We start from the raw sequence: 15706 nt of genomic DNA, 5'->3' as shown, positions 1-15706 counted from the left end.
AAAATTTTTTTTTAAATCTCAACGCTTCTCTCTCAAAATGCAGTATCTAACACCAAATCACTGCCAGGTTTGCCAACACGTCCTTGGCTTCAACCCAACACACAAGAAGTTTTTCTTTAGCAAACGCTTAAAATAGAAAAGAACAAAAATTTTATCAGGTGTCAAAGGAACCTTCAAAAAGGATGAAAAAGGAATCAGAAGTATGATGGAGTAGCTGGAATGTCACTGCCTGTGCAGAAAGTTCCAGCAATTAGGTGTGGAACAGTTACCATGCCTAGAACACAACAAATGCTTTCTGATTAAAACATAAAGGCCAAAAAGGTCAAAACCAAAGTTTAAAAAGGGCCTCTCGTTTCAAGGACTACGACAAAGGACTTCACCAATAAAACTGTTTTTTCCTAAAACGACTGAAACAGCAACTGACAAAAATAACTTTGGAACTGAACTATGGCTGCTTATTAAAAAGTAAAAAGCAATGTGAATAATCTTTCCTCGGTAGGGTCTGCAACTGTGGGTGACAGAAATCCCTGAAATGCAAATGACTGCCATGCCCATTTGACAGCTCAGGAGACAGACTCTCTGAATACAGAACAGCTGTGCTCCTTGACCTCTAGGTGCAACCAGGCCACAGGAAAACAAAGGCCAGGCCTCGGGTTTTCCGGAACTCTGAATATCACAACACGGTCAGAAAATAACACAAGTTGTGAATTATAGATTTGTGTTCAAATCTCAACAATATATGTGTGACCCTGGCCACACAAATTCCATTTCCTCAATCTTATGTAGGGAAATCATATAATCTATCAGAATTAGAATAAGCAAAAGAAATCCTATGTGGAACACTCAGCTTTATTTTTTTAAGCACTTAATTTTAAGCAAAAAGCTTTCAACAAGTAGTTCCTACTATTTTTCTTGCGCACTCTGCTAGAACTACTTTGAAAACGTAGCAATTACTTCTGTCTTCCAAATCCACGATTATTTGGCAGCCATTTAAACATAAAGATCATCATACAAATAAGTACTGACTATCCACAAAGAGTAAGCTATGAGGCTTATTAATAGGGATCACCCATTATGTCAACAAATTATCTGTTAAATTCCCTTACATATCCTGGTACAAGAATTGTACCTTTGCAAAGAAAATCGTGCGTCAGCTTCCAAAAATTTATCTTACGGTAAAATGACTGATCTTACTGGAAAATGATGAATTGGCTAGAATTTTAAGATCTGAGTTTTTCTATAACTTTACAGAATCTAAAATATTAAATACATACTCTCTTAGTGAGACTAGTAAAAACCATTCTTGTTTGCATCGTATCACATATGGTGTTTTGCCTCAAAAGATGGCTTTGACAATGTGTATCAAAGCCTAACTGTTCATTTTATTTGCACAGAAAAAAAAAAAAACTCCATTTCTAGGAATTTACTCCATGGAAATAATCAGACACTTATACAAAGGATATCAGTCCATCTTTTTTATAACATCAAAATACTGCTAAGCTAAATATCAAATAATAGTAATAAACTGGCGAAAACATGGGACGCCTGGGTGGCTCAGTCGGTTAAGCGTCCGACTTTGGCTCAGGTCATGATCTCGTGGTCCGTGAGTTCGAGCCCCGCGTTGGGCTCTGTGCTGACAGCTCAGAGCCTGGAGCCTGTTTCAGATTCTGTGTCTCCCTCTCTCTCTGGCCCTCCCCTGTTCATGCTCTGTGTCCCTCTGTCTCAAAAATAAATAAAAACGTTAAACTGGTGAGAACAAAAGACTGGAATACTCTGAGACATTTAAAAATAGCTAGCAAATATTTCTAAAAAGCATTAAATAATATGGAAAAGTGTAAAAACTCAAAACTGTGTGGAGAGCATAACCCTGACTTTATCAGAAGTTAAATAATAAAACTAGAATGACAAATACCAAACATAATATTATAATATTGTTTTTTTCCTCACAAGAGGCATTTTTTTCTTCGAGTTTTCTAATTTACCACAATTTTCAGCAATAAACAGGTGTTTTTCTAGTAAGCAGGAGAAAATGGCCTATTCAAAACGAAAGGGCATACTCAGTTTCTTTCCCAACTCATTAAAAAGCTCTTCTTAGGGGCGCCTGGGTGGCCAGTCGATTAAGCGTCCGACTTCAGCCAGGTCACGATCTCGAGGTCCGTGAGTTCGAGCCCCGCGTCAGGCTCTGGGCTGACAGCTCAGAGCCTGGAGCCTGTTTCCGATTCTGTGTCTCCCTCTCTCTCTGCCCCTCCCCCGTTCATGCTCTGTCTCTCTCTGTCCCAAAAATAAATAAACGTTGGAAAAAAAAAAAAAAAAAAAAGCTCTTCTTACTCTGAGTTAAAAGGTACAATAGGGTCACAGATTTCTATCCAATTCAGCTGGTGTTCTCAACAGGCAGTCCGGAGAACGAGTACGTCCCCTTTGGTGGCAAGCTGCCCGCGGGCAGGCAGAACTCTGAGAATGGCGTCTAAAAGCAGACTCCGTGTGGCGGAAAGCAGTACTCGCTTTGCCACTTGCTAAGCGCGGACCCTCAACCGCACGATTCTCTACAGTCTTTTCGTGCCCAATCTCATGATCTTACCTAGTCACACAGGCCAAGAACCTGCGAATACAAGGCATTCGGTGAGCCCTGCTGAGTCTGAGCCTGAACCCAGGTAACATGCGCAGGAGGGCACTCACCCATTCACAGCATTTCTCTAGCAGGAGTATCATTACATGTTAATGATAGCCAAGGACTCAAATGCACACTTAGATGGGTAAATTCTCTTTACGCTTACCTGCTGCTGTCCTTGCTGAGCCTGTGGGGTAGTCTGCTGATTTGCAGAATTAGTTGCTGCCGCGGCGGCAGCTGCTTGCTGCTGGAAAAGACTGGCAGGGTAGACTCCCCAGGGAGTGACTCCATAATACTGGTGAGGGACCACAGCCGGGCCTAAAAATATCAAGAGAAAGGTAAGGAAGTTCAGACCAGTCAGAATCCACTCAGGGTTTCCAAAGGCTAAGTCAGACTCAACAGATCCTACCGTAAAACATTAAGAATATATGGATTCAGGGGCACCTGGGTGGCTCAGCCAGTTAAGCATCCAACTTCGGCTCAGGTCATGATCTCACGGTTCATGAGTTCGAGCCCCACAATGGGTTCTGTGCTCAGAGCCTGAAGCCTGCTTCGGATTCCGTCTCTCTCCCTCTCTCTCTCTCTCTCTCTCTGCCCCTCCCCACTCACGCTCTGTCTCCCTCTCTCAAAAAATAAACGTTAAAAAAAATTAAAAGAAAAAAAACATACAGATTCATTCTAGCTGATCATGGATTGTTTTTTAAAAAACAGAAAATGTTTTTATATTTTTATAAAAGTCTTCTAAAGCCTGTAATATACTCCAGGCCAAGAGGAAGAAGCTAATGAAGGACAAAACATTTTAAAAAGGGAGAATAACTGATCAAAGTCAGAAAGGTTGGGTTTAAGAACAGAGGAACTGGTGCTGGGTCAGGAAGAAGGCAAAAAGGCCTATGCTTCCCTGAGAAAGAAAGGACACGGGATAGACAGAGACAAAGTTTCTTATTTGAAGGGAAATAAATGGAGAGTCTGTGTGCATCAAGTGAAGGAAGAGAACAAAAAATTAAGGGTACCCTGCTCTCAATGGTAAGGATGGCACCCAAGGTGACTGCCAGGGACAGGGGCCATGCTGCTCCATTAACTCCCAAAGCAGGAAAATCCACCAGTCTCTGACAACGTGACCCAGACACACCACTGAACCTCCACTGCTCAATTTCTAAGAGGCTTGGTTCTCCCATTCCTGTTTTGGAAGTCAGTCAACACAACTACATTCAGACACTGATATATGAAATTTTGAACCTAAGTCACCGTTGAAAAGAAACAGAAACAAAACCTTGAGTTCTTACAGACCTGCTGAGTATCCTAAACAAAACTAAGCATTCTGCTTCAATCTAAATGATCTGTTCACCTTCTCTGGGGGAGGCAACAGGGGTAACAGAGCTAGCAGACAGCAGCCTGGGTGGGGCAGGTGTCTAAACCACAGACTCCCCGAAGATGGCAGCAAGAAACACCAAAGCTGCATTGTGCCAACAAGACAAGGGCTCGGAGCCAGCTTCTCACATCTGCTGAAACACATCTCCAGTGAGAAGTTTCTTAAAGCACAGAACTTAAAATATTTGCAACCTGACTGAATAACAACAGTGCCTTTAGACAGAGTTCCAAAGAGCTATTTCAAATGTATCCATTCTGACACAGTAGCTAATCCTGTAGAAACATATATTTCATTAAATCAAAGTAAATTGGAACGTGTGTTTTGTTTCCCAGTTTTAAGCTTCTAAAATACAAATAAGTCAAATTACATCCCTGCCCAACACTGCTCTGACATTTCTAATTTGGTATTTTCTGTACCTGTAGGCTTAGCCAAAAAGCAGCTCTGTTTATAAGGCTGCCCACTGTGAAATATGACATCTGGGCGCAAAATAAAGATGCTGCTGCTTAGAAAAGCTAGGTTACAGTATGAGCAACTTTTTTATAATAAGCAAAAGGGTAATGAAAACCTTTTAACGCCTCAGAACCTGCATAGTCTGAAACACCATACCCAAACTCATCTGACTAGCGTTTACAAAGTGGGGTGGTCTTGGACATTTACCGAAAAGAACGAAAGAGAAAACAACAGCGAGACCTTACCTATGCCTTAGTTTCCTCACCTACAAATGGCTATCATAAGGGTGAGGGTGGTGCCACATCCATGGCGAAAGGCTGGATTGCAACCTGCGATGACAGTCTCCACCAAAAGTCAACAAAACCACCTTCAGCTGTGCGCAGACTGCTGCTACCATCAACTTTCATATGATCCTCTAAGTTCTCTCAACTAGCATTTCTACTGCTGCCCCTGGTCACATGGCCTCTGACTGCATTTAGGAAAATACCCCCAGGGTGCATCATCAATTGAGCTGGGCTCATCAGGATGCCTGCTCCAATTCCCGTGTGACGAACACCCCACACGCGGATGCAGTTTCGTAGTTTAGGTGGTTAACATTTCTGGTTCTGTGTGAAAGAGCTCAAGTCTTTTTCAGTCTGGCTTAGGGATGAATACAACGATCAAGACCCTCATCACAAAACTATGATCTCAGTGAGGCCAAGCATGTCTTCCCTAAAACTAGTTCTTTGTTTCAAATAACATATAGTAAATTAGCAAAGGAAAGAAAGTACAGAGAAGGCAGTTCAAGATAGCACGGGCACTGGACACGACAGTAAAGTGCATGCATGGACTCTGAGTTAGACCTGCTTCAAACCCCAACTGTGTGATATTTAAATAGTGTGACCTTTGAAAAAGGGAGCTCTCTGAGCCCTAAATTCCTAATCTGTAAAGTCATCCTCCAACAACTCGTATGAAACAAAAGCACTCAGCACAATGTCTGGCGAATGGTTAATAAGGGCTGAATAAAAATTAATGATGGTTACGTAGATCGTTCTGCTAGAAAGACACTTGTACTACCCCAAAGGTGAGGGGGACAGAGGAACTATACTACATACATATCCATCAAAACACATGCTATTTGCAACAACATGGATGGCACTGGAGGGTATTACGCTAAGTGAAGTAAGTTGATCAGAGAAAGACAGATATCACACGTTTTCACTCATGTGTGGAATTTGAGAAACTTAACAGAAGACCATAGGGGAAGGGAAGGAAAAGTAAGTTACACACAGAGAGGGAGGCAAACCATGAGAGACTCCTAAGTACAGAGAACAAACTGAGGGGTGATGGTGCTGGGAGCTTGGGGGGGTGAGGAAAATGGGCGATGGCATCGCAGAGGGCACTTGTTGAGATGAACAGTGGGTGTTGTGTGGAAAGGATGAATCACGGGACTCTACTCCCGAAGCCGAGACTACACTGTGTGTTAGCTAACTTGACAATAAATGATAAAAATAAAAAATAAAATAAAATCAAGATTTGCTCCTGTCTTTCAAACACAACAAAACCACGCTAAAATGTGAATACTAAAAAAAATAAATAAATTCTATACTGTACATTTGAGTTCATAATGGCAAACTGCATGCTAGATAAAAAGTAGAATCTTACAATAATATTCAGTCACAATTAACATGACTTGGAGGGATTTGGAAGACATTTACTTCGTCCTGACACTGAATCCAATCTACCATACACGTGTGACCCCATTATGGTGCCAGCAACTGTGCTACAGAGATAAGTAACAGGAAGGCCTGCTTTTGAAAGAGTTCAATCTTAAGGGGGTTTTAAAACCACTCACTCAAACATCCACCAGCAATGAACACAAAGTAATAAGAAGTAACAGAGAAAAAAATGGGGGAGGGGGTGGTAGCAAAGGCAGGCTTTCTAGGGGGTAACAATGCCAGCCAATGAGATTCCCAAAGAATGGGAGGAGTTTACTATAGAGGACTAAGGAAACCACAGTAGGCAAAGACACAGAGACCTAAACCAGCGTGGTGTCTGCAGCAAGCTAAAATTCATTTAGTACAGCGAGAATGTGTGGTATGAGCCAGTAAGAGCTGATCCGGAGAGGGGAAGAAAGTGGTATGCGTGTAGAGATATCTACATACAAGTCATGGCGAGAGAGATCAGATCCCTATACACAGTGGGCTCCAGTCTTCACTAATCCTCAGAATGGCCGTGGCAGCTCCTTAAAAATGGTGATTCCAAGGAATAGCACACCACCACCACCACCACCACCACCACCACCACCCAGTTAGGCTGGAATAATCAGCCATGTTTAACAGCTGAGGTGTGCTGTTAGGCTGGATAAGATGGAAATCGGTGACGGGTTGCTTAATTAAAGATAATACAGCACGAGAAAAAGAAAAATCAAATCAGTGATGGGTTAAAACTGAAAGGTGAGAAGTTAAAATCGATGTTTAAGACAGTTTTCTAGAACAATCAGGGGGGTGGGGGTGGGAGAGGACATTAGCAATATGTAAGAACAGCTGCTAAAGTCTAGAGAAAGAGTATAAGGACCTGGACTATGGCAGACTACAGGTAGTAGGAAGACCTAGGAAAGGGGAGAAATTCCCAAAATACCTACAAGCAAGTGGTGTCTCCATGGATCACAAATGCCTATAGAGGAGGCAGCTCATTAACTTGCCTTTGGATTATGCTCGAGTCTGAGGTTACAGCTAAGGAGAGCTATCCAGCTGGCAGGGAAAGAACACCGGAAACCAGGAGAGAAATCTCCACCGGAGACTTGGATTTGGGACCCAGTACAAAGAATGCATGCGGGCCAACACGACTTTTCAGCAGGGGATAAAATCCCACATGCAGCAGAACACCTCACCTAGTGTCGCCGCTGCAGCCAGTCCAGCCGTGTAGGGGTCCGTCCCCGGGGGAGCAGCGCTGATGATGTAGGGATTGGGGACAAACGCAGCGGGCGCTAAACCTGCTGAAAACACACCTGTCAGTAAAAACAAACCCGACTAAAACCGCAACCCTAGCAAATACCCACACAGTTTGGCTACTCAACTCCAGGCTGCAGGTGAGAAAAAGAAAAAAGGACAGATTGAAAGGAAAGAGGGCTCTGAAAAGATGAAATAATCCCTACACTAAAGATTAGGGTGATGTTTATCTACGGTCTTTTTTTATTTTTATTTTTTACTTTTGCTAACAATTTAAACTGTTACGCAGTTGTAAATCCAGCACAATTTCTCAGACTATTAAAATTATAACAGGCTAAAATAAAGCAATTTAAAAGACTTTGTCATGAGATAGAAGGAATCATTTATTTCCATTTAAAACAATTTTCCAGGGGCCCCTGGGTGGCTCAGTTGGTTGAGTGTCTGACTTCAGCTCAGGTCATGATCTTCCAGTCGGGCTCACTGCTGTCGGCATAGAGCCTGCCCCTCCCCCACTCACGCTCTCGCTTGCTTGCTCTCTCTCAAAAATAAAGAAACGCTTATAAATAAATAGATAGATAGATAGATAGATAGATAGATAGATAGATAGATAGAGGCATCTGGGTGGCTCAGTCAGTTAAGCGTCTGACTCTTGGATTTTGGTTCTGGTCATGATCTCAAGGTTTGTGACTTTGAGACCCACATCAGGCTCTGTGCTAATAGTATGGAGCCTGCTTGGGGAACCTCTCTCTCCTTCTTTCTCTGCCCTTCCCCTGCTTGTGAGTTCTCTCTCTCTCTCTCTAGCAAAATAAATAAATAAATTTATTTATTTATTTTAAATATTTTTATTTATTTTTGAGACAGAGCATGAGCAGGGGGAGGGGCAGAGAGAGAGGGAGACACAGAATTCAAAGCAGGCTCCAGGCTCCGAGCTGTCAGCACAGAGCCCGATGCGGGGCTTGAACTCACAGACTGTGAGATCATGACCTGAGCCGAAGTCGGACGCTCAACCGACTGAGCCACCCAGGCGCCCCATAAATTTTTTTTTAAAGTATTTACAAAAAGAAATAAACAAAAATAAAACAATTTCCCAGGGATGCCTAGAGCATTCCACTCTTGATTTTGGCTCAGGTCATGACCCCAGGGTCATGGGATCGAGCCCCACATCGGGCTCCACACTGAGTATGGAGCGTGCTTAAGCTAAGATTGTCTCTTTCCCTCTGTCCCTCTCCCCTACTCGTACTCTCTCTCTAAATTAAAAAAAAAAAAAAAAAATTCTGGACAGCTTTTCTCAAAGAAAAATGTATGGGTATTTATTAAGACTAGCATCTACAACTGTAAGTTAAACCAGACCCAGGCAAAGGCCGTTACGCCTAGCCTTAAGACATTTAGGCTGGAAGCAAGTCTTTCCTTCCACAGCATACCTCAACCCATGATTTCCTTCTATTCTACCATGTCCTTTTGACGCATTAAAAAAAAAAATTGTACATGTACTTGTTTACGCATAATAGCACTTTGTTTCAAAGAGACCTTAAGAAGGTCTGGGTGGGGGGAGGGGGAGTCTAGGCAATAAAAATAGGTACATCAGAACATTAACCAATGTTACCGGAAAAGGGAAAACCTACTTTAAAAACCAGTCATTAAATGAAAATACTTTTCACGACCATCAATACACGCTGCTTGGAAAATGGCCTTATGGGTACTCCCTGCTACTTAAGAAGATGAGAGGTTGATATTTTCACAGTCTAGACGACCCTAACAAGAACAGAACTGTTGTTACGTCACGGATTTCATCCAGTCTTAACCAACAGAGTCCATGCTGGTCACAACTGTCGTTTAGGACTGACCCTGAGTCCTCCGACAGCACAGCGGAGGCAGACCACTCCCCGGACAGCAGGCAAGCTTACAAGCTGAAGTCTAGAAGGCTGCCAAAAATCAAGCAGGTGGCTCAAAGACAGGCGGACAAGAGGACGAACGAGGCCATCTACTCCGAGAGCCCTGTCTGCGCTTTGTCCTACCCGGCCTCCGCCGCCGGGGCTCCTTGAGCGGGGGCCACGCGTAGGCACGGGAGCCGCGCCCAGGGACCTACCGATGTGAGGCTGGTGAGCCGCCGCCAGTGCGTACTGCTGCTGCTGCGCGGCCGTCAACTGCTGGACGGCAAGCGCGTTAGGTCTTTGGAACAGCTGAAGAAAGAAAAGGATGCGGTGAGGTTAGAGAAACGGTCTCGCGAGACAACTTTAAACCTTCTCTGAATAAAAACTTCGACAAGCCCTTCCTTGTTCAGGAATGGCATTTGAAACAAAAACGTTGTGTTTGATTCCACTCCCACTCCGATGGTATCGTGATGCTTCAAAGTTCTGCTTCCCGGGTCTTTCTTTACCTCCATTCGGTGCACCCAGTTCCCACTTCCCGGGCGAGGTGTCCCCAGAGCACAAACATACGTACAAACGACCTAATGGCCGCCAACAGGCCAAGGGTCCTGCCTGATCCCAGACACACTCACACATTAAAGCTACCACAAAACGACCCACCACACTGCCCCTCGTGCTGTTACCTCTCCTCGGTTCTTCTGAGAACCCCACAGACACTCTGAATTACTCCTCACCTACTCACGTTTTGGAAAGGAAAATGAGAAGTGTTCATTTCATCCCTGGCTGCCTCTTCCCGGGGAAATGATATTTACTGGATACCTTTCTCAACTAGTGGCTTATCATAATGATGAAATCGGACAGCTGCCAACTTCTGGGAGCCCTCCAGTTTCCTATTCTTTATGTGTAGGAAATCAAACAACAGAAATACAGCTGCTACTAACAAAGCTTGGATTATGAGCTCAGACCTAGCACACTTCTTAAATTTTTTTTTATGTTTGTTTATTTTTGAGAGAGGGAGAGAGAGAGAAAGAGAGTGTGTGTGTGTGCATGAACAGGGGAGGGGCACAGAGACAGGTAGACACAGAATCCGAAGCAGGCTCCAAGCTCCGAGCTCCGAGCTGTCAGCACAGAGCCCGGCGCGGGGCTCGAACTCACAGACCGCGAGATCGTGACCTGAGCCGAAGTCAGACACTTAACCGACCGAGCCACCCAGGCGTCCCAGACCTAGCACACTTCTTCATTCCCAAGAAAAGGAAAGGCGTACAAAGACCGTGACACCAAGAATATCCCAAAGTTCTACCTTAATACAAGGCCAATCATTCACTCATTCATTCCACAAACATCAGGAGACAAATAATACCTGCTAAGCACTGTGCGAGGAACTAAGGATACAACACTGACTAAAATGGTCATACATTTCAGTACGAATAGCACTGGTACAAAGAAAGAATTCTGGATTGCCTCGATGTGCCTCCTTCCAAGGAGTCACACTGAAAACCTTTATTCACTGAAATCAGAGTGCTTATTGAAAGTACCTCCCTACAAAGGAACTTCCCCCTAGCTACCTGCTCTTTCTATAGGAGTTTTCAACAACTCAGGTGATATCACTGGGTGATATAGAACTGACACCATGGATCTTGAATAACAGATTTCCTCATAAAGAGACCTGTTTCAGACATTAAAAGATAATGTCATCCCACCAACTCAGCTTAATTATCGTCAGAATTGGACTTGTAATGTTATCTTAGGTGGTGAAGAGACTTCTATGAGTAGACAATTTTAAATAAAAAGAAAACAAAAGGGGTCCTCTGGGTGGCTCAGTTGGTTAAAGGTCTGACTTCGGCTGGTGCTCTCTCTCTCTCAAAATAAATAAACTTAAAAAAAAAAAGGGGGGGGTGAATATTTTGAACATACTGACCAACTTCACCTGTTACCTCTCTTTGTAAAATATCCATCTTTCTAAAGACCAGAGTAAAATTAGCCTTTGTCTTTATAGTATGAAAGTAAATCAAAAGTAACTATGTACAGATTTCAAAAGTAATTGTTTTATTTTCAAAAGTTAAAGAAAAAAGAAATTTCATTATGATGCTGGTAAAAAGACAAGCACGAATTTAACAGGCACTGATTAAATATCAAGTCTTCAAAAGAAATACTGGAATTTATAGACCAACCTATCAAAAGACCTGATCCCTCCAGGAAGGCAGCCAATCAGTACTATCTGGTAACTGGGATCTTGTGATTTTTGCCAGGTTGTTTTTCACATGACTGTCTACCTAAGGATAGTGCCCCAGAGTATTCCTACCAACAGGAGGCAGTTCACCTCAGAGGGGAAGCCAGGAGGGAGAAAACATAATAGCAAAATAGTGCAAAGTTGTTTTTCAATTTTTTACAAGGCTGTAAAAATACCTTATAGCTTCACTTAAATATCTGTGTCTTCAGTGGGTCTCTGGAATCTTCCTAGCCTCAAACCTTTTGAAATATTTAACATCTCAGGCACTGTTCATGCTAGTCTCTTCTGTCTACACTTCTCTGCCCTGCTGCAAACAAAATCATTCATTCAAGAAACATTTTTTGAGCACCCGTTATTAGCGAGGCACCGTAACATGGGGAGCTAGGGAGATAAAGACAGTGTGCTCAGAACAGAACTCTTGAAGTTCTCTTATTAACCAAAAACAGTACTCACTGACATTCCATCTGACTTCTCCTCGCTTCATGTTTTTAACATGACATGTAACTCATTCAATGCTCATGTACCGTATCCATAAATATCTAGCATGTGTAAATACCAACCATTTCTGCATGACATTAGTTTGTGATTCTCACCACCATGCAGCCATACTTTGAGGAGGAGAAACTACCACTTGTAACTAAAAACATCCAGACCCTACAAGAGCTCCCACATACCCTGTGTTTGAGAGTTGATTGATATCTCAGTGATTATGGTGAATAGAGAAGGAATTGTTTTCTTGAGTGCATTTTGCAGTAAACAATTAACAGAAATTATCATCTACAGCAAGCAGATTTTATTATAGCATAGATTACAGCAATTCTGGCACATTCTCTTTATGTGAATGCCCCAATATTAACTGGAAATACAGGGTATTCAAAACAAAATTGGGTAATTGGCAAGTAATGGATTCCAAAGGATCCTGAAAAACTCATACGAATGCCATCTGCTGGGCAAACCACTGAGCTCTGTTAATGTTTTCATCATTTTCAGAAAGGAAGCCAATGGTAACTGAGAAACACAATACTGTGAGATTTGGAGAGAATGCTTGTTTTAAGGTTGGTATAATGATAAATGTGCCACTACCGATTACAATTTACTTGGGTAGAATTCTTAAGTTGTTCAAGAGACTAAATGCAAGGGAAAATACATCAAGTATTTCAAGCTCATCAAGGTTCCTAGTAAGAAATATTGAAGGCATAATTTGGGAACCACACGAGCAAGCTGATTTGACTCCCGTCTCTGTCACTACATGACCTTACAAAAGATACCCTGCAGAGTTTTTATTCCAGAAAGGGGCAGTCAGAAACACCCAGCATAGTGTTAAGTGATCAAAGATAGCTATTACTGTCATTATGTTGTTATCAATAACACTTGTTGGCATGAAAACACTGTTACTAGGTTTTCAGAATGCGGAGGAGTAATACCTCAGTATCGAGTTGGTGTCTGCAAGATTATCCCTCTGCCCCTCGCAACTAAAAAGCCCTGGCTTTTGGCCAGTTTAAGGCCAAAGCCACAGTGGACAGGGGATAAGAGCGGAGACTCTGGGGCCGGAAAGCCTGGATTTATAGCTCGGCGTCAACACAGACTACGCGACACAGGGCAAGAGAACCTCTCTCTGACTCACTCTCCTCTCGAACAGGGACAACGAAGACACATCTAAATCATAAGGTTGCTGCAAGTATTAAAATTAACACGTGTAACCCCCTTGGAACAGTCCTTGATGTATGTTCTCTCTGACGAATGGCAAGAGCACCCCCACACAGACACCCCTTCTGTGAGGCACCTCGTACAGCTCCTCCTCCCGACAGGGCAGCCCAGGACGAGGAAAGCAGAGGTCAAGACTCTTCAGAGTGAATGCGAAAGTCAAAATCCCACTGAGCTCATGAGCACCAACTGCTGTCAACAGCTCACAAAGGTGACGGGGATGGAAGAAAAACCTTTTTTGCCTTGTTGTTGAAGAATACGTTAGCATAGACTCCATGCAGAGAAAACCACGAATGCACAGAATGGGAAGGTGAGGCAAGCCCACGGGTCAAAAGGCTTTGTGTTTCCAGTACTGGATCTAGGAACGACACAGCCCAGAGCTACACACCAGGACAGAGACATTCGCATGGCTTGTGGTCTCGTGACCTTCAGCAACTCAGCCTTGTGAGGTCTTAATTTTCTTCCCTGTAAAAACCTAATGCTTGCTCTACCCCATGGGGCGGTTGTAAGCGTTCACAGAGAAAGGAGATTCCAAACACTGAAGCTGTTACATCAACGGTGGGACTATTTCTCTTTTAAGAAAAGAGGTTTATCACGGGAGCCAGGCTGTAGTACATAAAATATGTGGAAGTCTGCTACCGTCCGAAGCTTGCAGATCAGAGCCCATTTTCAACCAGGTTATCTGAACAACAACGACGATCGACAATGACTTCTGGTTAAACAACTACATATGCTGCTGAATTTTTTAAGAAAACCTTCTTCACATTTCCTTAGCAGATGAAAAATCGGAGTCCAAAATAATCTCTAAACAAGGTGGAAAAAACAAAACGTCCTTCCACCAAGTCAGTAAGTATCTTTTGAGAAAACTCATATAAAATTTCAGCAAAGTATAAAGGCAAGCTTCAACTGGTCAGCGTGCCAGCGAAAGGCAGTGTTTACCAGGGACTACACACAACAATGAAAAATAGTCTTCCTCACTTGTGAACTGAAAGGAAAGCTGAGAATATTAAAGACCTGTATGAAAACTATGCACAAACTTGGCTTCAGAAGATAACATCTAATCACTATGGCACTTTTAAAAGCAATGCGTGCCAGCTTCCTCCCCCTTGCGCCTAGGGCTGTGAAGGAACAAATCTGTACTTCAATTATGATTTTCAGAGTATGGTTTCTTTGCTGAAATTCATGCTTACCAGGAAGCAAACCACAAGAGACTCTTCATGATAAAAAACAAACTGGAGGTTGCTGGAGGGAAGGGGGTGGGGGGTGGGCTAAATGGGTGATGAGTATTAAGGAGGGCGACGTATGGAGCACTGGGTGTTCTAAGGAAGTGATGACTCACTAAATTTTACTCCTGAACCCAATATTGCACTGTATGTCAACTCACTAGAAATTTAAATACACATTTGGACAGAAATTAAACACTTTTAAAGTAAAATTCATGCTTAACAGGTTAAGGGTTTTAGCACATCAGTATACAATTTTGTAAAACATACTGCATTAGGCTATTTTTAGATTAACTGAATTCTAAATAAAGAACATCAGCAATTAATCTGGCTGATCTATAATGATGTGATCCTGGCTTTGGTTTCTGCTACACAGCATTAAAATATAATGAAACCTAGCAGTAAGTTTCTAAAATATACTTAGGGAAATATAAATACTTGTATGGCTCTTCATTAAAATAAACAAGTTCGCTCAAGTATCATAACACAAAATGGTACGAACACGTTATAATTAACTGGTCACTGGTTATAATGTTGATTGTTCACATAGGATTAGAGAGAAGACAATGAGGGAAAAGTGAGGGGAAAAAGGGAGAATATTCCAGAGATATCAATGAACATTTCAAACCACCCTACATTAGGGGTACTTAAATCCCAGATCTCTGTACTTGGGATAGGTAAAATTATCCTCATGTTCATGAAATTTACCATGTCCTTCAATTATGACTACAGGCAACAAACCATATTAACATGAGCAATACACTTGTGTGACTTCATCATCAACAGAAGTCAAATACGTTTCGTGCTCCTTTACGACCACTAGATATCTCACAGCTGCGTTCACGCTCATCATGAAAACTAGTACGTATTTCTGCCGCATGCATCGTATGATAAAGCAGATACATCTTGAATTTGTTAAATATTTCTGTTAACTGTTTCTGTATCACTGGTTCCTTTGTAAACCTATCTACACTACATATCACTCACACAATTCAGCCCACAGATCTCATCTAACTGCTAAGGGGTTCATGGCACAAAAAAAGGAATACTTGCTCTGAATAAACCTTAGGTTAAGTTTATGATTTACAATGACTAGACAAGTAACTTAACTATCCAAAACCCAAAGTACCCCTAAGTACCATTAAGTGTGTAATGAACTGAACGAAAATTACCTTTCCTATATCTTCAGGCTGTTCTCTACTATGTATCTCCATAGAAGCTGATACTAACAGTTTTATGAAACCAATTTACACACCAAATCCAAGTCGGGAATAAAAGAAAATAGGACACAAGAAGGAATAGTTTATTTTGTCAATTTCCAAGC

The 15706-nt window shown here is 42.3% G+C and overlaps 1 protein-coding gene across 11 annotated transcripts in view; it reads right to left on the bottom strand.

Annotated features, from left to right (window-relative positions):
* The window catches only part of PUM1 (pumilio RNA binding family member 1), a 133654-nt gene that overhangs the window by 40635 nt on the left and 77313 nt on the right, over positions 1-15706 (bottom strand). For 8 of the 11 annotated variants that reach the window (XM_047086016.1, XM_047086017.1, XM_047086011.1 and 5 more), the window contains 3 exons: positions 9444-9537; positions 7300-7404; positions 2775-2926 (listed from right to left, as the gene is read on the bottom strand). In XM_047086016.1, the coding sequence (XP_046941972.1) occupies positions 2775-2926; positions 7300-7404; positions 9444-9537 (351 nt within the window). The remainder of the gene's footprint in view (positions 1-2774; positions 2927-7299; positions 7405-9443; positions 9538-15706) is intronic. The other 3 variants (XM_047086019.1, XM_047086010.1, XM_047086013.1) reach the window with 1 other exon arrangement.

This window comes from Lynx rufus, unplaced genomic scaffold (genome assembly GCF_022079265.1).
Source record: "Lynx rufus isolate CCGP_SWC_20201006 ecotype Redwood Valley unplaced genomic scaffold, mLynRuf1.p SCAF_2, whole genome shotgun sequence".
Classification (NCBI taxonomy): Eukaryota; Metazoa; Chordata; class Mammalia; order Carnivora; family Felidae; genus Lynx; species Lynx rufus.
The sequence above is the reverse complement of the archived record's forward strand: the minus strand, read 5'-3'. Positions and strand labels throughout refer to the sequence as shown.